This window comes from Salmo salar, chromosome ssa16 (assembly GCF_905237065.1).
Source record: "Salmo salar chromosome ssa16, Ssal_v3.1, whole genome shotgun sequence".
In the NCBI taxonomy this organism is placed as follows: domain Eukaryota; kingdom Metazoa; phylum Chordata; class Actinopteri; order Salmoniformes; family Salmonidae; genus Salmo; species Salmo salar.
This window is the reverse complement of record NC_059457.1, coordinates 63,159,897-63,184,544: the sequence shown is the minus strand read 5'-3', so window position 1 is coordinate 63,184,544 and position 24,648 is coordinate 63,159,897. Positions and strand designations below refer to the sequence as shown.

Below are 24,648 nucleotides of genomic sequence, written 5' to 3'. Positions count from 1 at the left end.
GCATTTTCTGAAAAACAAGAGAAATTTGAAAATAGGTACCTTTCTTTACAATGCAGTTCTTGTTAAGTGCCTTTATAGATCAAGAAGCAGTAAAAGCATAGGCAAACATTTCTATAAACACATGTTAATATAATCTTTATTGGTTACAGTGGGTTTATAGCAGAAGAAATGACCTTTTAAATGAATCACACTAAATTTCCTCATTGGCAATGTAGTGTTATCGGAATTCTTTAAGGGACATTGGTTTAATAAAAGCTGCAACATACAAATTGCATGCTTGCTACAAGTCCAAGGTCTTGCTCCCTTCAAGTTTGGAGAGGACAATTGCATTTTTAATGCTTGGTAATCACATGCAATGTTAAAAATTGCTCTCATTTTGAGGGTAACTTTTACAGAAGTGCTTGGAAGGCATTGGCCAGGAAAAAGGATTGTTTATATTACAATACAGTGCACAGGGACAACTTGGGTTAGAGAACTTTAGGCTAGACATTGGTGGACGCCATTTTCTACTTCACGTTAATTTGCGTCTACATATTAGTTTCTATGTGCAACGGTATCTTCCATTGCGCAAACTAAAGTACCTCCCACTCATTGAGATTCAGATAGGCACACTTGCCGCAACAAAGCTGTCCTAGTTATATTGGGGTCGAGCTGAATTCACACTAATGACCGATTTATGAAATGAAGAATTCCTATCGTCAGGTTGCAACATTTATAACCCATCATTGTTACATAGGACCTAGGTAACATCTTTTGGGGGAGATAACGCAATGCATGTATTCCGATTTCAATAATTTGTCATAGCGAATGGCAGTTGTGTGGGATTGCCGTGACAAAACCAGCATAAACAACCTTTAGATGTAAGGTACCTACTCTCTAGACAGACTGGTTGCCTCCCACAATGTTACAAATGTTTTTCCCTAGGTCTGGGATTTCCAAGAGTATTAAGTACCCATAACATTTAAGTTGTACACATTAAGCAATTGGTGGTGGTGAAGTAGCACTTGCATTAATTTACAAACATTACAGAACACAACTAACAAAATAGACCTTTGAGATGTTAACGATGAGCAATTGAAAAGGTTGTCAGCATACCACAGTAAGTATGTTTTGTATGGATAAAGAAATATTTACCATCACCTGGTTTGGGGATAATAATTTTTTTTTTTTTTTTTACAAGCACCCTATAATCTATTATTGTTTGGGAGATTTCACAATTTTGTTGAGTGTGGAACTTACTTGAGGGGCTGCTGGTCATTAAATTGCCTTCGATAAAACTCCCAAACATGTATTTGTGCATACGATGTCCAATACACCCTAAATTTCAAAGACCTATTATTGTGAATCTGAAATGTAATTTTAATAGATGGTTAAAATAAGTCCTTTGTGTATGGCTAATAACTGCAGTACTAAGTTTTGTTTGGGAGATTTCACAATTGAGTGCTGAATTTACTTGAGGGGTTGCTGGTCAATAAACTGCCTTCAATGAAACTCCCAAATGTACGTATTTGTGCATACATGATGAAAACATTTGTTTTGCTGAAGATCTAAATCCAATGCAGATTGTAGAATTGACTTGGGTTACTGACCATAGAGAATCTTTATTACTTTAAAATTCCCGCACGACGACAATAAATAATATATATATCATATATTAATATAATCAAAACAAAAACCTTTTCTTTCTCTCAAAGACTCCATCCACATATAATCTGTTAATAATTTCCTTTGAGAAGGGTGGTTGTAGATCTGGTCCCTATAGCCTGGTCCCATTGCAGATTGTGCTGTAATATACCCAACTCCATTTGGCATTACAGCACAAACAGATCTGGGACAAGGCTCCAAACCCTTCTCCTGCCACCCAAACACATTACTAGTAGTTCCCAAAACTCTGGATGGCTTGTTCCCTTGGTTAAAAGCAATAAAACCCTGTCAAACACAGGTGCCATCAAGCCCAAGCCTCGAGAAAAACACAAGTTTCATCCCAAATGGCACCCTATTCTAGCTATACTGCACTACTTTTGACCAGAGCCCTATGGGCCCTGGTAAAAAGTAGAGCACTGTAAAGGGAATAGGTGCCATTCGGGACTCATCCACAGTGATAGTGTGAAGGCAGAATCAACCACAGTGATCTAAATCACTAACCAACTGCCACTAACCACAGACACTTTGATAAGTGTACATGTATATCTGTATAATGTATATCTACATAAAACAAAACAGTAGGGTATGAGCGGTGACGAGGATGCTAGAAGGACTCTGGTTGGTGCGTCGGAGATGGGGGTGTGTCTGTGGGAGAGGCCACTCCCACTATCCCCTGTCCATCAGGACTGAGAAGACCCAGCAGGTCCTCGTCCATCTGCTCCAGTTCACTTTGGTCCAGAAGCTCAAAGTCCTCGTCCTCGGTCGGTACAAACATGTCGTCCGGCATCTCCTCAGCACTGCTCTCCACAGCGACCGCATCCTGGTCCTTTTCTGCCTCGGCGACAGAGGGACTTTCCAGGGTGCTGGGGGGCGTGTCGGTGGGCAGGAAATCTGCGATTGAGTGGACCTTGCTGTCCTCGGTGGAGCGTTGCAGGGCCGACAGAGTGTTCTGCACCACGGTGGAGATTGCCGTGTTCACAATCTCCTCACTCAGGGCTTCCAGTGACTGCCTCGGGGCCTGGGACTCCCCTTCCCCCCCATGCACCACCTCCGCTGTCCCAGCACCCAGCAGTGGTCCCTGGTCCCGACCTGGCGGCCGTCCACGTCCGTTGAAGTGTGTGTTGACAAAGTGGAGTGGGGAGGCCAGGTGCTGGATGAGGAGGCTGGCCGGGCTCATGGGCTCCCCCTCCGAGGGCTCTCTTCCCCCAGCCGTAGCCCCGTCCCCTTGGCCCTGACCAGGGCCCCGCAACGGAAAGTGGAGGAGGCTGTGCTCGATGGGGAACTCATCAACCGTGGGGAATTCAGATAGGAAGGCCTCCTCTGGGTCATTGTGCACACTCTGCTGGTCCAGGTCTAAACAGTCACAGGAGAGAGAGACGATGGGGTTAAAGGTAGTCAGCAATGCATGAAGTAAATCTGAATATTGGGTTGACTTCTAAGAGTGTGAATCGCAAGGCCGAACTTCTCTGCCGTTTTGGTCCAGCAGCTGTCACATTGCAGCAGCTTGAAGCTCACCTGCACATGGCCAGATATTGTTTGTGAGTGAATATCTACAATATCCTGCTTGTGGCAACGCAATGTCGCAGTTTTTATTTCCCCTTTATTTAACCAGGTAGGGCCAGCTGAGAACAAGTTCTCATTTACAACTGCGACCTGGCCAAGATAAAGCAAAGCAGTGCGGCAAAAACAGAATCACACGTGGTATAAACAAAAGTACAGACAATAACACAATAGAAAAATATATATATAGTGATTAGAAAAGTAATATGCAATTCTGATATATAGTGAATGAGGAAGGAGTCAACAGCATATATCAAGATAATGACAAATCAAATTTTGCTAGTGCCAATATTTGATTCACATGATTTGGACTGTGGAACACATGTAACATACTGCTCAATTATAAAAATCCCTGCAAGCCAATTCTGTCCTTTCTCCGCACACATTTAAAAGCATCAGATTGATCATCATGTTATTAAGTATCCCTATATTTCTGTTACTACGGTGCTACTACTATTACTCTCATCTCGGGGATTCGATCTAGCAAGCTTTCGGTTACCGACTCAACGCTAGGCTACCTGCCGCCCCAAGATGAGAGAATTGTCCATTCTACCAAGAGAGTTATGATACCAGCAAAAATTGGTCAGACTAATAAGTGTCACATTGAAACAGAGGTTGCCCCTACAGATATCCCCTTACTATTAAGCAAAGCTTCCCTCAAGAAGTCAGGGGCTGTACTAGACATAAAAAAATGACAAGGCAGTGATGTTTAAACAACCAGTGACCCTTGAACTTACTACCTCAGGCCACGATTGTGTAAACATTTTAGACAAAGACATCACACATTGTCCATGTAAAAATGAGATTCTGACAGACACAGAACATGAACACACAGGAAAAAAAGTATTGTTAAAACTTCAAACCGTTTGGACATGCAGTTGACAGACTTCAGAAATTACTCAGTAGTTTTGGGAATAATGATGAGTATTTTTCATTCTATGGCAGATAGTTAACAGTTGTGACACAGCAAACCTAAGACCTGGCCAACTGTTGGTTTGCCACTGGTTTCCAAGTACAATGAAACAGTGGCTATAGATCTACATGAGTTTGGACCAAGTGTGTGGTACCGTCACATAAAAATCAACCACTTCACACGCTTCAGTGCTGGAAGCATTGTCAATACAAAGAAACCCAGTGAAACCCAACCCATTTGTAATGGGGAACTTAAATAATACTTGGGACATTTAATTGTTGTTGATGGTTTATTTGTCTTTAAAAGAAAAAGTGGGAGATTGTTATTAAATTCATTTTTTAAGTATGGCTATATTTCTGTTAACGGCGCTATCACTCTGTTATTAGTGCGCCTGCGCAGGAGTCTCGTTGTAGATTAACCTGGCCTGAGTGCAATGGCAACCATGTATTGTGCTAATACAGTTAAGTAAACGGTGTTAAACTGGAACCTTGTCGTATTTCAGTTAACACAGAGGCATGTCTAACATCGGGTTATATGCTAGGGATGGGCATTTCAAATGATTTCACTATTAGAATAATATCATGATTTTTCAGATAGTCTAAATACATGTTTTAAAGATTATATATTAAGTTAACTTCAATGGAGACTTGCTCGCGTAACTTGAGAGCCGCTGCGCTCTGCTTGGAAGGGTGGGGGAGGGGCGATAGGGGAGCAGGGCGGGTGTGTGTGACAGTCTGTGTGTGTGTGTGTGTGTGTGTGTGAGAGAGAAAGTTGCCAAAACGACTCCCGCTAGTTAGACAAACTTGTTGCTGCCATAGGTTATCATACCATCTGCTAGTGCTCTTCTTGACTGCATCTAATCTTTGTAAAGAAGCTAGCTACAGTTGCCAGCTAACTAGCTAAAGTAGCGAGGCTTATTGAGGCCTTGTGTACAACAACTTTATTCATATGAAACCACAGCCTACCAGTTGGTTGATCATTGTAGCCCAATTCCATTTAGCATTGATTAGAAATCTCCCACTTCACTTCACTTGCTACACATGGAGCCTCTGACTGGTGTCGCTTTGATTGACCGACAATAACAACACGCTAGGCTACCGATGAGTATTTTCTTTATGGGGCAAAACATTTTGCTTCGGTTTGCACTAATTAATACACACCATTTTCTTTTAAATCCAAGTTGCGCAGGACAGATACTTTGGAGGAAGGGCCTGTTGTGCATGGGTACTTACCTTCAGAGACGTCTGTGATCTGCGGGGTGGTAGCTCTGGATACGGAGAACCCCCCACTCTCCAAAATGGATGCTTCCTCGTCAGACAGCTCTGAGTCAGTGATGGCCATAGCCAGGGCTGTGGTCTTTGCATCCACCTGACCAATGACATGGCACAATTTTATGATATCACCATTGTTCTTTAGTGAAAGGCTCTCGACAGAACCCAATTAGGTTATTACAAAGTCAAGCAATAATATTTAATATTATCCTCTCAATTGAATGTCAACATTGAAACATGGATTCACATTCTGTAAAAATCTAATATTTAGCCTTTCATTGAGGGGAATATCTTGGTTAAGTATGAATAATCTCTCATTCCTCCTGAAGTGTGCGTTTGTTCTATTCCATACATATTTAAAAGCATTGGATTTATAGGCATGGGCTAGAGGGAGTTTCCATTAACATTCATTCCTTTCAAATCCATAAGGGGAAGTGAACATGTGCACACTTAGGGAGAAAAGAAAGGTAAAGAGATTGTTTTTGTCTTAAAGGGGCAGTGTTGTATTTTGAGGTAGGCTTGAATAAGCTAAGTAGACAATAGGCAGAGGGTAGCATAATTTGTCTGATTCTCTGTAATAAATGGTATGGGAATAATAATGCATATTATCTAGTAAAGTGGTTTCTTGCATCAGTCACAACATTAAGAACAGACACGTCCTTGTCTGAGTGGATAAAGGTTCATGTCAAGCCCTGCATGCTTATTTTTTTCCAAAAGTCTCATAGAATGTAGGCCTACATGAAACATCACACATTGGCTGAATAATAGAACAGCTATTTCCAGATTTAAAATGTTTTGGGATGCATTTTCTCCATTGTTTTTGATGGTAGGCCACTCTGGTAAGACTACATTATGATAAAATAGCCATAGTAGTCTACTTGGCCACTGTTAAAAAATCGAACTTAAAGCAGGTACAGCCTCAGTGTTCACAGTAAACGTGCACTGGAAGCTCCACTGAATTTTCACAACATTCAAGTTTAAGCTCAGCAGACCTGAAATTTGCTCAGTGACTAAATAAATGAGGGAACATTGCCCCCAACCCTAATTCTAACCTTAATCCCCTAGAAATTGCCCTTTTTCCCTTGTGGGGGCCGACAAAATGTCCCTAGTTAGTCAAATTTCTGTTCTGGTCCCCACAAGTATAGGTAATAATGTCCACACACATGATCCTAGTGCCCTGGTGCAAGATGGCAGACGATGTGGTGCTTACCAGGGGGGCAAAGCAGGACAGCTCCTCCTCACTCTCACTCTCTGTCTCAGCCCTGGGCTCATCCCCTTCCTCCACCTCCTTCTTCACCTCTGCAACACACACAGTTTAAAGGGTAACTACAGGATCCAATAAGTTGAATTTTAGACTTAAGGCCTTTTTAATGTCACTTGGCATGCAATTTAATACAAATTGAGGTCTGCGAGCCCCACACCAGCTAATATTCTTCTCCAGAAATGAGCTCATGTTGGAAACAAGTCATATTTTTAGGGCTGGCTCTTTCACCAAAGGTGGCTCATTATCAGGGAGGTGTGCTATTTTAGCATTGAGCCTGATGAATGTAGTAGCATAGTTGCTACTGGCTAGACTATAGATGGCTGAAGCATGGGGTTGCCCATCTGCATTTGTTAGGCTACCCCAATTGACTAATCATTAACTCAGTTTCCAGAATTTTGGCTTTGATATCAATACCAGTTTAGTATAATGATACTCAATACCATAATGATAAATAAAATGCCTTAAAAAGGTCAAACATACAGCACTGTTACTGTATAAAACACATGGTCAACTCTCCATCTGGAGAGCTAGGCCACTGGGTGTGCAGGCTTTTGATCCAGCACTGCTCAAACACACCCGAGTCAGCTTAACAAGGTCCTGTTGAGCAGTTGATTTGCAGAGTCTGGTTTGTTAGAGTGGGGGTGGAACAAAAGTCTACACACACACAGTAGCTCTTCTGGGGGTATTATGCTATAACAATTAGATTACAACCAAAAAGTTGATTCATTAAGTGAATCAGGTATCAAATGGCTATACTTCGAAGCAAGGTAGTGAAGTGGGAGGGCTCTAGACTGACTTTCCAGTGTCAAGTAAAGAAGTATGCCATTTCATCTAACATATTCAGGGAGTGCATGATGGATATTTTGATGTGCAATATTTCAAAATATGATCCAGAATAATTTGATATTTTTGCCTCTTTAGAGATTAATTTGCCTGTATATTTGTTGTGCATATATTGGCCTAGGCTATAGCCTATGCTACATAAATATACCAACTGAGGAAGCGGGAACTCAAAACACGTTAGCTAGATTGCTAAATATGATAGATCAATTCTATGGCTAAAGAAACTAACAGTAAATGTAACGTCCTACAAAAACTTTCCATTGGTAGCATACTTGATGTATTCACCGTAAAATTCACCGCTCTGTTGGCAAATCATCTCAATTCCATGCTGTGTTTGTAAAGTGTTTTTTTCCCTCTATATTGACAGTTCAGAAATAATTGTTACGCAAATAAAGCTGAGTCACTTAACAACAGTAGTTGTTTGAAAAACTGTCTTTCACGCAATTATATTTTGAAATGCTGCTCAACTTTCAGTATGCTTGCACTTATCAGAATTCATCTCTCCCTTCAATCCATGTGCAGAGGGGAGCAGGAGTGAGAAACATGGACAGGGCAGATACTTTCATTGCAGGAAGCAGGTTAATGCACATTACGGTTGACCAAATAATGGTTTTAGAACCCCCCCCCAAAAAAATATATATTAAAAAATATAAAATCAGCAGGACCGTTGTGTAGCCTGATCACCGAAATTACAAACATAAGCAAAATTGCTTCGGTACGAGCAGGGCGTTAGTAATTTTCAGTTTATTGTCCCACCTCTAGTTAGTGTTTTCAAATAGCATAGGCTACCTTGCTCTCTCCTCTGGCAACGACATGACTCAAAGGCGTATATGTGGATGTCTTGAAAGTGCGCCCAGAGTATTATCAATTTTGTTTGTTTTTCCCGCGGTGGCAACAACTAAGCAGCTGCATAATATAATGGAATCACTGTAGTCATCTCTGTTGCATTTTTTAAAGACCTTTAAAAGTGCAATTTAAGACATTTGAAGACTTAAGGATCTGTGGACAGGATCCTTACATGTCTGAAAATAAATTTGCTCCAGCTGCCACACCAGTGCCACAAACCGGGAGGAGAACGATTTCCCAGGCAACCCTGACGTTCAGTGTTCACAGCTAGAGAGAGGGGACCTGGTGACATGTGAATGACGGCAGGGCACACACACTAAAAGACAGACACACACACACGCCATCAAACACACACTGACAGACAATGCGCGCGCATACAGTGTAAACTCACTCCTCTTATCGTGCTTGCGGTGCTGCGTGTCTCCCTTCATGCTGTAGTCCAGTTTCATCAGAATGGGCTCCAGGCCTGTGTACATCCGCTGGATCAGCTCGTGGTACACCACCAGAGGCCACACCAACACACTCAGCGCTGGGCACAGGACAAAAAAACAACCTCAACATGGCACTTAAATGGCTTTTGGCTCACCATGACAAGCACAGCATCCCAAATGGCACCCTTTTGCCTACATAGTGCACTACTTTTGACCAGGGCCATAAGGTTCTAGACAAAAGTAGTGCACTATATAGGGAATAGGGTTCCATTTGGAACACACACCATCTTTAGTTTAACCAGAGAAAGGGATATACCTCAGGGTTGTATTCATTAGTGAACAACGTAGAAAAACATTTTGCAACGGAAACCATTTACTCCAAACGCTACAACGTGGCGTAAGCGGTTCCCATTGCAAATGTTTGGCTACTGTGTGCACTATTGACTACAACCCTGGAATACTGAGCGTCACATATGGCCAAATCACAATACATTTCCAGGTTGGGGAATGGCAACACTATAAATGGTGGTATGAAGGTTGCATTTAGAAGTTATTGGCAATAACTTTGGTTGGCAATTGTTATGCAGTAGCACTGCATTTCTTAGACAACCACACCCTTTGGCATACTGGTTGGTTGGTTGCCCTTGTGAAAAACAAGGAAAAATAATTGAAAAGGCAAGGCAGCTCACCGACGATATAGGATATCATGATTCCTGGTACGTAGTGTCCCACCACGGCGAGCACAGAACAGCCAGAGCACATCATGGCACAGAACTGGAGGGAGAAAAGAGATGCAGAGTCATTAAACTTGCAAGTTAGCTGAAACTAATGTAGGGGAGGAACAACTACTTCAGCAAATACCTCTTCAGATCAGAGGAGGATGGTGGGAGGCGCTATAGGAGGAGGCTCATTGTAATGGCTGGAATGGGATTCATGCAGTATCTAACACATGGAAATCACATTTGACACCGTTCCATAAATTCCATTCCGGCCATTACAATGAGCTTGTCCTCCTACAGCTCCTGCAACCAGCCTCTGCTTCAGCTATACAAAAAATGTATGCAACTCAACCAATTTAATGTTTTGATAAACTATGACTTTGAGGCACTTTACAATATGGTAACAGTTTTAATACACTTCGACCTCCAGATACCAAATGACAATCAGTATATGTGGCCCACGTGGAAATCGAACCCACAACCCTGATGGAGGCAATGAGCTCTAACCCACTGAGCCACCAACAAACTCAACATACCTTGCCATGGTTCTGCCTTTTGTACTGCAGCATCTCCTGGACGAAGAGGCAGCAGTAGAGGTAGCTCTCCACCAGGTGGTGGCTGAGCTCTGGAATACTGAGGAGCCGGGGTTGCACATTAATGCTCTCTCTGCAGTCAGAGAAAGAGACTGTGGGATGAACACACGAACACAAGCAGTACTAAGCCAGACCTAAAAGGATTCACGCATCTCAGAGTAGGAGTGCTGATCTAGGATCAGATGACAATGGATAGAGTGAGCCTGATCCTAGATCAGCTCTTCTACTCTTTATAAATATGTGCCCTGATGCTATTGACAGGCACAGACCATCAAACAAGTAGGGAAAACACCTGAATAATCACATGATAGTCACTAACAGTAAAGTGCTTGAAGGTGTTATAGGAGCAGGGTGAGTTAGGATGTGTTTAAAGGCTCAGTGTAGTCAAAATTGTTATTGTACTGCGTTTTATATTTCCACACTATGAGGTTGGAATAATACTGTGAAATTGTGAAAATTATGATAATGCCCTTTTAGTGTAAGAGCTGTTTGAAAAGACAGCCTGCAATTTCAGCCTGTTTTGGTGGGATGAAGTTTAGGCCTTCCATGGTGACATCATCATGCATTAAACTAGTTAATAGACCAATAAGAAAGAGAATTCCAAACCTCTGCCAATAACAGCTAATGTTACATGCTCCCCTCCCCACTCAGACCACTCCTAGCTAAATTCTTGCTTGAGAAATTGCTCTTAGCTAAGAAGCTATTTGTTTATTTTTGTACTATTTTAATTGAAAACAATCACAGTAAGGTACTTAATCGTTACCCAGAAATGATTTGATATTGAGATTAAAACAGCTGCATTGGACCTTTGAGTCAAGATGTGTACCTTTCCATTGGGTTGGCCTCAGGATACTGAACTGTAGTGGAGAGAGGAGACAGCACAGATTTGTTCATCTAAGTCCAACATCAACAAGACATTTTAGACTTCATAGAGTAGGCTTGGTAATCAAAGTCATCAGAACAATGATATGTAAAATCAAATCCAAATCGACAGCACTGACATTTAACCACCTTATCAAATCGTGACCTATACTAGCATTTCAGACTTCACACTAACCATAGGGCCAGGGGTGGGTGTGGCATGAGTAATGCATGCATGCACCTACTAAACTCAGCAAAAAAGAAAAAAAATGTTCCTTTTTCAGGACCCTGTCTTTCAAAAGATAATTCGTAAAAATCCAAATAACTTCACAGATCTTCATTGTAAAGGGTTTAAACACGGTTTTCCATGCTTGTTCAATGAACCATAAACAATTAATGAACAGGCACCTGTGGAACGTCGTTAAGACACTAACAGCTTACAGACGGTAGGCAATTAAGGTCACAATTATGAAAACTTACAGCACTAAAGAGGCAGAAAACTGACTGAAAAACACCAAAAGAAAGATGCCCAGGGTCCCTGCGCATCTGTGTGAACGTGCATTAGGCACGATGCAAGGAGGTATGAGGACCGCAGATGTGGCCAGGGCAATAAATTGCAATGTCCGTACTGTGAGACGCCTAAGAGAGCGCTATAGGGAGACAGGACGGACAGCTGATCGCCCTCGCAGTGTCAGACCACGTGTAACAACACCTGCACAGGATCGGTACATCCGAACATCACACCTGCGGGACTGGTACAGGATGGCAACAAATACTGCCTGAGTTACACCAGGAATGCACAATCTCTCCATCAGTGCTCAGACTGTCCGCAATAGGGGCGGCAGGTAGCCTAGTGATTAGAGCGTTGGACTAGTAACCGAAATGTTGCAAGATTGAATCCCTGAGCTGACAAGGTAAAAATCTGTCGTTCTGCCCCTGAACAAGGCAGTTAACCCACTGTCCCTAGGCCGTCATTGAAAATAAGAATTTGTTCTTAACTGACTTGCCTAGTAAAATAAAGGTCAAATAAATAAAAAATGGTCTGGGGCGGTGTGTCACAGCATCATCGGACTGAGCTTGTTGTCATTGCAGGCAATCTCAACAATGTGCGTTACAGGGAAGACATCCTCCTCCCTCGTGTGGTACCCCTCCTGCAGGCTCATCCTGACATGACAATGCCACCAGCCATGCTGCTCATTCTGTGTGTGATTTCCTGCAAGACAGAAATGTCTGTTCTGCCATGGCCAGCGAAGAGCCCGGATCTCAATCCCATTGAGCACATCTGGGACCTGTTGGATCGGAGGGTGAGGTCTAGGGCCATTCTCCCCAGAAATGTCCGGGAACTTGCAGGTGCCATGGTGGAAGAGTGGGGTAACATCTCAGCGCAAGAAGTGGCAAATCTGGTGCAGTTCATGAGATGCACTGCAGTACTTAATGCAGCTGGTGGCCATACCAGATACTGACTGTTACTTTTGATTTTGACCCCCCTTTGTTCAGGGACACATTATGGAATTTCTATTAGTCACGTGTTACGTTCCCCAGTTTCTGTGTTGTTGTGGGTTTTTATGTATGCATTTCAGGAAATGGCTTCCTGGATTCCCCCAAGCAGCTGATCGGTATGTCCTTTGATGGTTGTGGCTCAGATAGAGCTTCTTTGATGTCCTGTGTTGGTTGTTGCTCAGACAGTTTTTGTACAGTATTTTGTAGCCGGTCCTGCTGAGGTATGTTTTGTCACAAGGACTGTGTTTTGATGATTGCAATTGTTAACGTTACGTTAGTATTATTCTGTTTTTGTTCCCAGGGGGGAAGGGGAAGGCACCTTGGGAGTGCTTAGGCAAGAGGCCTGCGGGCATACATATACCCGTAGTATGTACTCTGTCTATGCACACTAGGTAAGACCTGGGCAGACCATCCCCTGTATTTTGGTTAGTGCGCCAGGTTAGGTAAGTTGTGGGTAGGTAAGGTAGAAGAGGGGACTCTAACTTTCTTTGCTTCCATCCAGCCACTTTTTCCCAAAATTACCTTGTGAAGGAATACATTCCCTGTTAACGGTAAAATTCTGTCTCAGTCATCCTTACCCGCACCTACAGTCACATACCTCTTTCACTCCACGGGGAGTTGTGTAGCAGGGTTTTGCATTCCCTCCTCCAAGAGGCATGCGTAACATGTCTGTGGAACTTGTTCAGTTTATGTCACAGTTGCTGAATCTTATGTTCATACAAATATTTACACGTTAAGTTCCCTGAAAATAAATGCAGTTGACAGTGAGAGGACGTTTCTTTTTTGCTGAGTTTATGAACTTACCTGTTGTAAGAGGTAACTTATGCTTCCATCTCTCCAGCTGCATGAGCCCTAGAATGGAAAGACTCAGGAGGAAGAGAGGACGCAGGGACGTCGAAGACAGAAGCCTGTAAAAAACACAAACAACCCATGCCATTTTAACATGTAACCAATGTTAGTCAAGTTCACTAGCTAGCCACGAGTGAATAGACTGTCAGCTAGCCCCCTGTCCTGGTTCAGGTCAATACATAAAACATAACTCCTGCCAACTTGGCTACGTTCAGTTGTCAAACGTTGCAGATTTGACATGCCATGAATACAGCCGTCATGATTCCTTGGTCTACATGTCGGAGACGCACGTTTGTTCTACATTTCTACATTTCTACTGAACGCTCCAAAACGTCTTGTTAGCTAGATTTGACAGCTGTCAACTAGGTAAATGACAGTTATTTGAAAGATAGCTCACTTGTAGAGTGTACTTGTAGAGTATTTAGCGAAACGTTATTCGTTTATTCGATAATAGTAGGGTAAACTTCGGCATACCAAACTACCAGCTGACATCGTTAAATAGCTAATTAGCCACCTAGCTAGCGCGTCACGGTCGTCCGAGGAGGATTATCGTTGTCATTCAATCTAGCTACACTACAGTAAGTAGCTACTACTACTATCAAGCTAAGACAACATTAGCTTCAGTGCAAAATAACTGATTACATGAGTGATTATTACTAATTATTTAGCATTACCAGAACAATGTGTTCAGCGTGAGCGCAACAAAGATGCTGTAGAGCGGCCTTTCCCAAACAAGCAGCCTCTGCATCCATAACAGCAAAGGCTCATATTGCGATAGCCAGCCTTGAAGACGCTCCCGCAGTTGCACGAGCTCAGGGTTCCCATCCCCGCATACTTGCTCTGATCCTCCGGCAGGGAACAGGTCCTCGAGTACGGAAGAAACAGAGGGGCATCTAGCCTCCTCTCCGCTCGCCATCTTTCCCCCACTTTGTTATGTTGTTTTGGTGATCACGGGGTATGGATAGGCGGATAGATCCGCGAAGGCCGTCATGGATTAAAAAAAAAAAAAAAGTAGGAACCGATGTTACTGGTGGTCACTAGTCCTACAGCCACAAAGTCATAAACCCCGCCTATTTCTACAATTGCTCGTCTTAAAATGGGACTTTAAATCTAACCCCAACCACACTGCTAATATTATGCCTAACCTTAAATTAAGAACAAAAATCTAAAATGTTGTTTTCATGAATTCTTACGATATAGCAAATTAAGACTTTATAGCTGTGCTATCTAGTGGAAACCCAGTTTACTGGCTCAGCATGTCACGTGCTTCCTTGTTTACTGCGCTTCGTTTTGCGAAAACAATAGCTATTTACTGACATCTGCTGGATAAATTGGATAGTAAAATACAATTTATATTTATATCTCCACTCGTTTCTCTGAAAAGCTTACATAAAACATTAAAATCCATTGTGCAAGTCCATTATAAAAAAAACCCCAAGTCAAATTGATTTGAACATGTTTAATACAGCACAAATTCAGCGCAACACAAAGTAACACAAACTTACATCCTCAATTTGATCAAATGTAACTAATGACTATTGTGTTTTATTGAACTCAACTGATACAGCTGATTGTTGCGGATTATGTTTTTCTCTACAACGGTATGTTGACATTTTGAAAACGGTCTCCCTTTTCATCCACCATGGACTTCACATTGTCCTCTAGTGATGTCAGTTTGATTTGCTTGAAATCTCTGGAAAAGAAAAAAACAATAGTGGAAATGCAATATTATCAAAGATTGGAATGATTATAACCAAAGCATATGATAAAAAAAGGTGTGCATCAAAGTGTGTTCTTATTATATCAGCATAAATAGATAATACGCTCCATACAGATTCTTGCCATAGATACAAACCAATCTGAGATATGCATCCCAAATGGCACCCTATTACCTATATATAATGAACTACTGACCTGAGACATCCCAAATGGCACCCTATTACCTATATATAATGAACTACTGACCTGAGACATCCCAAATGGCACCCTATTACCTATATATAATGAACTACTGACCTGAGATAGACTAGTGTCCTGCCCAGGGGCTGTACTTGTACATCAAGCTGCCTCACGCTCCAGAAACAGGAGATTAATCGTTTCGGCTTGCACAAGCCAAGCTATTTATTAATTTTTCACCTGAGTCCTATGGACACTGGTCAAAAGTAGTACACTATAGGGAATAGGGTGCCATTTGGCACGCAGATCAAATCAGATATCATCAAATCTTTATGCAGATACATCACCACATTCCTCTAGTGCCATACTGTAACTTAGCCTTTTAGCTGCAGCTAGTCCATAGAATGTCAACCACAAAGGCTTGGAATCTTCAAGATTGCAGTCCTTTTGAAAATCATTGGATTTATACTGCGCCCCATGCATCAGGCAAGCAGGGACCGATAGGTCAGAGGTCATCATCATCACCCTTTGCAGAGAAAGTCTGTGTGTGTGTGTGTGTGTGTGTGTGTGTGTGTGTGCGCGCATGTGCCCACTTGCATGTTGGTGCTTCAGGGTATGTGGTGGGGGGTTGATATGTGGCTGAAGCTCAGAGAAACAGGGTGCAACATATAGCAGCAGTAGCTGTTGTGGGTGGTCAAAGAAGTGTGTCTGATGCCAGTCAGTGAGCCGGGGGGATTGGGGAGAGGAGAGAAAAAGGGTGGACATACCTGGGCCAGGAAGGTGGGGCTAGAGGCGGTAGAAGATGGAGGTAGGGCAAGGGGGCCTGCTAAGAGGCTAAAAGGGCATCAATACCTGCCGGGCTTAACACCATGGCCTGGAGCAGGTCAGAGAGAGAGATGATCCCCCTGCACACGTCCTCTTTGTCCACTAGGACCAGCCGATGGACCTGAGGGGAAAGGATGGGGACACGATGGGGACAGGATGAGGAGTAAAAGGGGAGAGGAGAGGATGGAGAGAGGAATAGGGCAGGATGGGGGTAAGACGGTGACAGGATGGATAAAGGATGGAGGGTATGATGGGGACAGGATGGAGGGAGGATGGAGAGCACGATGGGGACAGGATGAGGGCAGTATGGGGAGAGGATGGAGAGGGGATGGGGGCAGGATGGGGTAGAATAGGGACAGGAGGGGGAGAGGATAGGGGCAGGATGGGAGTGTGTGGTGGGAAAGGGTTGGTCGTGGTTACACAACAAGGACTTACCGGTAATTAAGTAGAGTAGAGCAGAGCAGTAAGCAACAGAGGGCTAATACTTATACAGTCTACAGCTAATGCATTGAAATATATTTAAATACTAGTGACCTAATGTCAAAAACCTTCATAACTCTATATTTCATTGTGTGGGCTAATAGAGCTAAATGTTACAGCATAAAGCCCATTACTTTGATGTCTTTTCTTAAACAAACTCGTAGGTGGAGTGGAGAGACAGGGCCGCTGTGATAGAGGACATGACCTTGGTCATGTTCAGTAGTGCACACCGTAGCAAAAATAACAAGTGTTTCTAATTGGACACGTTCAAGTAGTCCCTCCCTGATGCAGCCCTTTTTCTTCCATTTGGTGCCTTATGAACACAACCCTGGTGAGAGCAGAGTGGGACACTAACCTCAGCCTTAATTATGCGATCAATGATGGTCTCCAGGGTCTCGTCGGGGAGACACTTGATGACGCCCTCAATGAAACAGCAGCGCCGTTGGATGGCCTCCTGCATGGACATGTTCAGGTTGTTGTATGTCTTCTGGGCAGCCAGATTCTGTCTCCGAGAAGAAGAGGAGAGGAGCGGAGAGAACAATAAAAATGTACACAATGCACCAACAAAGATGTGAAGGGCTTTATTTTGTATTGTTTTCAAGTGAATTAAACTGTAACGGGCAGCTTTGGGGTACTTACAATCACATCAAATCTGGAGTAGAGAGCCACCACCTTGCCTTGGTGTACAAAGGACAGTGAGATACATAGCCTACCTACATCTTACAAGTCAAACTTTATTTTGACGGGCACCTACGTAAGGACATACACATACTGTACTAGTCAGTGTTTGACTTTGAACAAGAGATTAGGTTAACCCACCTTGCTCATTTACTACGGGCAGTGCAGAGACCCTCCTCTCTACAAACACAGACAGGGCATCGTAGACTGAGGCCGTCTGCTGGACCGTGGCAATGTTCCGGAATGTCCCGATCCCAACGTCCTGGATCGTCTTCTGCATGAAGCAGGGTTTTGGGACTGTCTTTTTCTGTGTAGAGTACTTAAAAAAAAAAAAAAGCAACACAAGGATTGTAAAAGCAACACATACAGTTCACAACACCACTGTTTGAAATGGATGACCATATGATATGAGCATAAACACACAGACATCTTCTTCAAGTCATGTTGTCTTACAAATATATGGAGAAACTTGAGGATTCGCTTGTGCGTGAGAATGTGTAAGACATTTCCGGACACCGGATCGATAACCGGCAATCTGTGGATCTTATACCTCAGTAGGGAATAGATGGCGTCGAAGAGGCTGCAAAGGAGAGGAGGGGAGACTGAGTAGGCCTATAGTCACTGTGTCTAACCCTGGAGAGCACAACCAACATCCACACCTGGGTCATGTTGCAAAACATTGTGCTACAGTGTGCCCTATTGAACACAACCCAGAACACTGCCTGTAATTGACTGAATCCCAGCCTCAATTTCCTTAGTCTGTCACTCATTAAAAAAGTTATCAGTAAAAGTAACAACTCAGGCAAAGCCAGGTGACAGGAGTTGGTTTGACTGAGAGCTGCATAGATTCACCTAGCGTCTGGAGTGATACTGTGAAGACAGTGGTTGGAGTATTGCAGGTACACATCTGCAGAGAGAGAGAAATAAACAGAAGGGAAAGTTACAGAAAGACATGTACGTATATACCATAGACATAGAACACTGTATCATTTGCTTTCTCTAGCTTATTTACTTGAATGAATCACCTCGCCATGTTCCAATTTGATGCCTCTCCAGCTCATTCATTTGAACCTGTGGGAGGTGGCAAACATATTGGACAAATTATGATGAATGATTTCTGTGTTATTCACACAACCATGATCTTGTCTCCATTGAACATGCTTTATAGGCCAGGACTAGGCTTAAAGGGATAGTCCACCCAAATTACAAAATGGTTTCCTTACCATGTAAGAAATGTATGGACAAGGTAAGTGTCACGAGAATTTTCAATCCCAATGATAATAACTAACAATCAATAAGCTTTGACTAATCCCCAGGGTTTGTAAGACACTGGATAATTAGGCAAAGACTCAGCTTATGCAAAAGGTTTGTACAGTTTATTCAGAGAATGTTCTGAAGTCCATTATACAAAGACATTCATTTTATAACTCACTCCCTACTTACGCACATACCTCCACACCAACAGTTGATATCCTACGCACATACATACACACGAACAGTAGGTGAGTTGTATCCCTCCCCAGAGTTCTCACCACTGTTAATCACTACCCAGCGCTGTCCATTCCATTCCCCCGAGATTAGAGGAACCTTGAGGAGTACTCCCTGTCCTATCATAGGTTTCTCAGTTCTAGCCAGGTCGAGACAAACACAGTCTTCATTGTTCTCGGTATTCTCTTAGGCACACACATACACACATACATTTATCCTCATCACAGGTCTCCACTAAACCTTATGGGACCTATGTTTAGTACTTTAATCATTCATTATACATGCTACATAACTAATAATCACTCATAGTTAAGTTTCAGGGTGGAATTATTCAATCATTACATTCAAACATATAAATCCCTTATCAGTAAGACAGCAATCCATGCTTTGGTTTTGTTTACCTGGCCACAGTGAACAAAGGCTAACTTTTAAGAATTTTTGTCCAAAAATCAATGCAGGTCAATATCCCCATTATTAGCATTTTGCATGTTAAATGTCCAAATCATCTTTAAGGACGTTTATTGAGCTACACAATCCATTTCAGACACATTGGGATGATTTGGACATGAAATGTGAAACATGCTAATGACTGGGATATTGACTTGCATTTGGTTCAGATACGCACCAATGGGGACCTGTAGTAACGATGGAGAATGTTGATGAAATCTGTTATAGTCAGCATACCTGTGAGGACGAGAGAGAGAGAGAGAGAGAGAGAGAGAGAGAGAGAGAGAGAGAGAGAGTTCTTATCACTATTGGCATGGATACGCACTAGTGTCTAGTCTTCATATCACACTACCCCCAAAACCAGCCAAAGCTTGCAATCATTCAGGGCATTGCGTTGCCACAAGCAAGTAGCAAGAGAGCACCCCCTAATCTCTTCTCTTACCCACAAACCTCTGTGTCTTGCTATCCCAGAGAGGTGCAGCTCTCAAGCCGTTTGCTACAAGAGCGAAAAAGGCTTTCTTCACCTGCAAACATAGGATTTCTTTAACACAACCAGTTAACACCGGTCTTAGTAGTGAGTATGCATTAGGGAAGAAGGAATGAGGCTGCACATGAAATATTGCTGCAGGGAAAACCGCTATAACTGTAGCTGCAGTTACAGGAGAGAGGAACTCTGACTTGAAATGTCATACCAAAAGGGACCATGACCTTTCCCTTGGGAAGTGGAGGGAGAATAAATATCTGTGTTGAGTTCAGCAGGAAGAATATGTTCTGAAACGGGGAGGCACTACGTGAATTTGTCAAATAAGAACACCGATTTTAGTTTCCTGTAACCTGTTGTAAGACGTTTTGCTACGATGTGCCCTACTGAACACGATCCTGGACTCTTGATTTAGCCCCAAAATTATTTTGTATTGTTCAGTTCCAACATACAAGTGGGTTACAGGACCCTGGACTCTTACTTGTAGTGTTGTGTCAAATATGACCAGTTTACAGCTGGTTGGAATGGCCTCATAGCAGCAATGACTTTTCATGAACTTCATGTACATCTCAGCATCAGCCTCTGAAGTTATGGGTAGGTGAAGTGGGGACACAGTTACACACACACACAGACAGTTATAGATCCCCTATACACCTCATTCCATGAAACAGACACACAAATGTACATTCACACACACAAACACTGAAGGTTACCTGAATTCTTCAATTCTTCACGCATCTCTTGAAACATGATCTAGACCAACATAAAAAAAACACCAACAACACTCTATAACACCTTGATAAATGTGCTCTAAAATCACTGCTGGAATGAAGCTCGAAAGGGAAAACATTCGGGATCAAGTTGAACTAAGCTCTAAACCAAAAACAGTTTACAATCCAACAGACTTTTTACCCCAGCTTGATTCCTTGTAGTCCTAAATGTTTCAGTCCTACACACACTTCTCAAACACAAATCCGGCCAACTGGTGTACCATGACTTACCTGCCTGATAAGTATTTTCTCCATGTAAGACTTGGGCACTACAGACCCAACAATAAACGCTAGATCCTGCTACATGCAGGCTCCTCTCCCCCTGCCTGTCCCACAAACCAGTTGGGTCTATATTAGGAGCAGGAGTCTCAAGTGGTATGCAGAGGGCCAAGGGGATGGGGGCGGGGTCTGGGGTGAGGGGAGAGGCGCAGGCAGAAGAGGGGTGGGTACATTCCTCTCTGACATATTCTGCATCGTTTCTGTGTGGATTTTAGGAGCATTACATCATGTTGTTGATGTGGTTCCTGAGTTGTGAAAACATTTTGCCTGGCAATGTAACTGATCTGATATTTTGCACAGAAGCGCAGTGTCAGAAATGCTCACGCAGACTTGGCATACTAGGACTACACGAGGCACAGCAGTCAAAAGGATGTGTTGTGTTGTAATATGGATATGTGCTGAAGTTGAATGCAATAGAGAGGTGCTGCAGTGTTTTGAAAGGCTTGCTATGACTCTGGTGATGGGTGTAACTATGTTGACTGTTTTGATTCAGCTGTAATGGCTTCCTGTTCCCATTGGCATTGTGTTGTTCATTGTTATTTGCACGAGCTTGAGGACAGCAGCAATAACAGGAAATGAGGTGAAGCACACTATGTTGTGCAGAGTTGTTGCTGGGTAGATTGCATTTTAATTGTGCTTCCTTGATTCCTCACATCCTCTCTCCTTCTCAAAACACATTGGAGAAGATTGGGGCTCATATTTACAAAGAGTGTCAGAGTAGGAGTGCTGATCTAGGATAAAGTTAAACCTTTTAAAATCAAATCAAATCAAAATGTATTTGTCACATGCGCCAAACACAACAGTTGAAGCCCTTACAGTGAAATGCTTACTTACAAGCCCTTAACCAACAATGCTATAAGAGGTTAAGAAAAATAAGTGTTAAGTTAAAAATAGAAGTAACAAATAATTAAACAGCAGCCGTAAAATAACAATAGCGAGGCCATATACAGGGGGTACCGTTACATAGTCAATGTGCGGGGGCACCGGTTAGTCGAGGTAATTGAGGTAATAAACTCAGCCAAAAAATAAACATCCTCTCACTGTCAACTGCGTTTATTTTCAGCAAACTTAACATGTGTAAATATTTGTATGAACATAAGATTCAACAACTGAGACATAAACTGAACAAGTTCCACAGAAATGTGACTAACAGAAATTGAATAATAATGTCCCTGAACAAATGGGGGTCAAAATCAAAAGTAACAGTCAGTATCTGGTGTGGCCACCAGCTGCATTATGTACTGCAGTGCATCTTCTCCTCATGGACTGCACCAGATTTGCCAGTTCTTGCCGTGAGATGTTACCCCACTCTTCCATCAAGGCACCTGCAAGTTCCCGGACATTTCTGGGGAGAATGGCCCTAGCCCTCACCCTCTGATCCAACAGGTCCCAGACGTCCTCAATGGGATTGAGATCCGGGCTCTGTGCTGGCCATGGCAGAACACTGACATTCCTGTCTTGCAGGAAATCACGCACAGAACGAGCAGTATGGCTAGTGGCATTGTCATGCTGGAAGGTCATGTCAGGATGAGCCTACGGGAAGGGTACCACATGAGGGAGGAGGATGTCTTCCCTGTAACGCACAGCATTGAGATTGCCTGCAATGACAACAAGCTCAGTCCGATGATGCTGTGACACACCTCCCCAGACCATGACGAACCCACCACCTCCAAATCGATCCCGCTCCAGAGTACAGTCCTCGGTGTAACGCTCATTCTTTCGACGATAAACGTGAATCCGACCATCACCCCTGGTGAGACAAAACCGCGACTCGTCAGTGAAGAGCACTTTTTGCCAGTCCTGTCTGGTCCAGCGACTGTGGGTTTGTGTCCATAGGCGACGTTGTTGCCGGTGATGTCTGGTGAGGACCTGCCTTATAACATGCCTGTAAGCCCTCAGTCCAGCCTCTCTCAGCCTATTGTGGACAGTCTGAGCACCGATGGAGGGATTGTGCGTTCCTGGTGTTACTCGGGCAGTTGTTGTTGCCATCCTGTACCGGTCACGCAGGTGTGATGTTCGGATGTACCGACCCTGTGCAGGTGTTGTTACACGTGGTCTGCCACTGCGAGGACGATCAGCTGTCCGTCCTGTCTCCCTGTAGCACTGTCTTAGGTGTCTCACAGTACGGACATTGCAATTTATTGCCCTGGTCACATCTGCAGTCCTCATGCCTCCTTGCAGCATGCCTGAGGCACGTTCACACAGATGAGCAGGGACCCTGGGCATCTTTCTTTTGGTGTTTTTCAGTCAGTAGAAAGGCCTCTTTAGTGTCCTACGTTTTCATAACTGTGGCCTTAATTGCCTACCGTCTGTAAGCTGTTAGTGTCTTAACGACCGTTCCACAGGTGCATGTTCATTGATTGTTTATAGTTCATTGAACAAGCATGGGAAACAGTATTTAAACCCTTTACAATGAAGATCTGTGAAGTTATTTGGATTTTACGAATTATCTTTGAAAGACAGGGTCCTGAAAAAGGGCTGTTTCTTTTTTTGCTGAGTTTATGTACATGTAGGTTGAGTTAAAGTGACTATGCATAGCTAATAAACAGCAGCAGCAGCGTAAAAGAGGGGTCTGCGTAGCCCTTTGATTAGCTGTTCAGGAGTCTTATGGCTTGGGGGTAGAAGCTGTTAAGAAGCCTTTTGGACCTAGACTTGGCACTCCGGTACCGCTTGCCGTGCGGTAGCAGAGAGAACAGTCTATGACTGGGGTGGCTGGAGTCATTGACAATTTTCAGGGCCTTCCTCCGACACCGCCTGGTATAGAGGTCATGGATGACAGGAAGCTTGGCCCCAGTGATGTACTGGACTGTACGCACTACTCTCTGTAGTGCCTTGCGGTCGGAGGCCGAGCAGTTGCCATACCAGGCAGTGATGCAACCAGTCAAGATGCTCTCGATGGTGCAGCAGTACAATCATTTGAGGATCTGAGGACCCATGCCATATCTTTTCAGTCTCCTAAGTGGGAATAGGCTTTGTCGTATGATAGTTTGTTGGTGATGTGGACACCAAGGAACTTGAAGCGCTCAACCTGCTCCACTGCAGCCCCGTCGATGAGAATGGTGCGTGCTCGGTCATCCTTTTCCTGTAGTCCACAATCACCTCCTTTGTCTTGATCATGTTGAGGGAGAGGTTGTTATCCTGGCACCACACGGCAATGTCTCTGACCTCCTCCCTATAGGCTGTCTCATTGTTGTCGGTGATCAGGCCTACCCCTGTTGTGTCATCAACAAACTTGATGATGGTGTTGGAGTCGTGCCTGGCCATGCAGTTGAGTGAACAGGGAGTACAGGAGGGGACTGAGGATGCACCTGAGGGGCCCCCGTGTTGGGGATCAGCGTGGAGGATGTTGTTACCTACCCTTACCACCTGAGGGCGGCCCGTCAGGAAGTACAGGATCCAGTTGCAGAGGAAGGTTTAGTCCCAGGGTCCTTCGCTTAGCTTTAGATGACAAGAGGTAACCTGATCCTTGATTAGCAGTCCTACACTGAGACGCTTTGTGAATACGGCCCACAGAGCAGGAACCCCATATATTCTGTTCCATTGTATTTTGAGGAGACAAAGATGAGGAATTTAAGAAATTCAATTGAGATTCCAAAGATGGTGGCTTAGGTGACAGTGCCTTAGCCTGGTCCCAGATCTGTTTGTGTCGTCTTGACAAAGACCATGTGAATTGGCAAGACAGCCCAAACAAATCTGTGACCAGGTTAATGTCGGCTTGCTTGACACCACACATGTAGATCAGTGCCTGTGTGACTGCAGTTCTTAGATGTCAGCTCAAATGGCATATTGCTTTCTAGGATGTGTGTGCATGCCCAGATAGTGAGATTAATAGCTCAATGTTGACAACTCACATTACATACTGTATGTCAGTGGATCATGTGAACAGCAATTCAGGCATAAATGACAAATGAAAAAAGTTTGGTTAAGGGTCAAGCATTTACTTTTTTTTTTTTTACAGATTTCTACACATTGTTTACAAAATGTAAGGATATTGTGCTTCAAAATCTAAG

General features: G+C 43.4%; 2 protein-coding genes across 5 annotated transcripts; both read right to left on the bottom strand.

Moving 5' to 3' along the window:
• Nucleotides 1–108: 108 nt before the first annotated feature.
• On the bottom strand, nucleotides 109–14,302 carry LOC106574318 (reticulophagy regulator 2). 2 transcript variants are annotated; one of them, XM_014150156.2, is made up of 9 exons: nucleotides 13,969–14,302; nucleotides 13,250–13,353; nucleotides 10,911–10,941; nucleotides 10,028–10,157; nucleotides 9,462–9,546; nucleotides 8,733–8,870; nucleotides 6,599–6,687; nucleotides 5,350–5,485; nucleotides 109–2,997 (listed from the first exon to the last, which is right to left on the bottom strand). In XM_014150156.2, the coding sequence occupies exons 1-9, from the start codon at nucleotides 14,208–14,210 to the stop codon at nucleotides 2,249–2,251; spliced, it is 1,704 nt and encodes a 567-aa protein (XP_014005631.2). In that variant the 5' UTR covers nucleotides 14,211–14,302; the 3' UTR covers nucleotides 109–2,248. The 2 variants fall into 2 exon arrangements, with proteins under 2 accessions (XP_014005631.2, XP_014005632.2); XM_014150157.2 differs by lacking the exon at nucleotides 13,969–14,302 and adding an exon at nucleotides 13,692–13,778.
• Nucleotides 14,303–14,738: 436 nt separating this feature from the next.
• On the bottom strand, nucleotides 14,739–20,732 carry LOC106574322 (5'-AMP-activated protein kinase subunit gamma-1). 3 transcript variants are annotated; one of them, XR_001321515.2, is made up of 13 exons: nucleotides 20,591–20,732; nucleotides 20,303–20,342; nucleotides 20,071–20,171; nucleotides 19,551–19,632; nucleotides 19,287–19,345; nucleotides 18,199–18,244; nucleotides 18,026–18,080; nucleotides 17,627–17,753; nucleotides 17,315–17,492; nucleotides 17,135–17,172; nucleotides 16,851–16,997; nucleotides 15,958–16,136; nucleotides 14,739–14,987 (listed from the first exon to the last, which is right to left on the bottom strand). XR_001321515.2 is itself a non-coding variant. In XM_014150161.2 (13 exons), exons 1-13 carry the CDS (start codon nucleotides 20,612–20,614, stop codon nucleotides 14,965–14,967), a joined length of 1,014 nt encoding a protein of 337 aa, XP_014005636.1. In that variant the 5' UTR covers nucleotides 20,615–20,726; the 3' UTR covers nucleotides 14,739–14,964. The 3 variants fall into 3 exon arrangements, 1 of the variants encoding a protein (XP_014005636.1); XM_014150161.2 differs by having other exon boundaries at nucleotides 16,043–16,136; nucleotides 20,591–20,726; XR_006759795.1 differs by lacking the exons at nucleotides 19,551–19,632; nucleotides 20,071–20,171 and having other exon boundaries at nucleotides 20,591–20,726.
• Between the last annotated feature and the right edge of the window lie 3,916 nt (nucleotides 20,733–24,648).

Excerpts from the sequence above, each read along its gene's own strand:
- LOC106574318 (XM_014150156.2), bottom strand. The coding sequence starts at position 14,210 with ATGGCGAGCGGAGAGGAGGCTAGATGCCCCTCTGTTTCTTCCGTACTC. Across the intron at positions 8,871-9,461 it reads CATGATATCCTATATCGTCG|CGCTGAGTGTGTTGGTGTGG; the intron begins GTGAGCTGCCTT and ends TCCTGTGCCCAG. Across the intron at positions 5,486-6,598 it reads TGTCCTGCTTTGCCCCCCTG|GTGGATGCAAAGACCACAGC; the intron begins GTAAGCACCACA and ends GTCATTGGTCAG.
- LOC106574322 (XM_014150161.2), bottom strand. The coding sequence starts at position 20,614 with ATGGAGAAAATACTTATCAGGCAG. Across the intron at positions 17,173-17,314 it reads GCCCGTAGTAAATGAGCAAG|GCAAGGTGGTGGCTCTCTAC; the intron begins GTGGGTTAACCT and ends TTGTACACCAAG. Across the intron at positions 14,988-16,042 it reads CATGGTGTTAAGCCCGGCAG|AGATTTCAAGCAAATCAAAC; the intron begins GTATTGATGCCC and ends TTTCTTTTCCAG.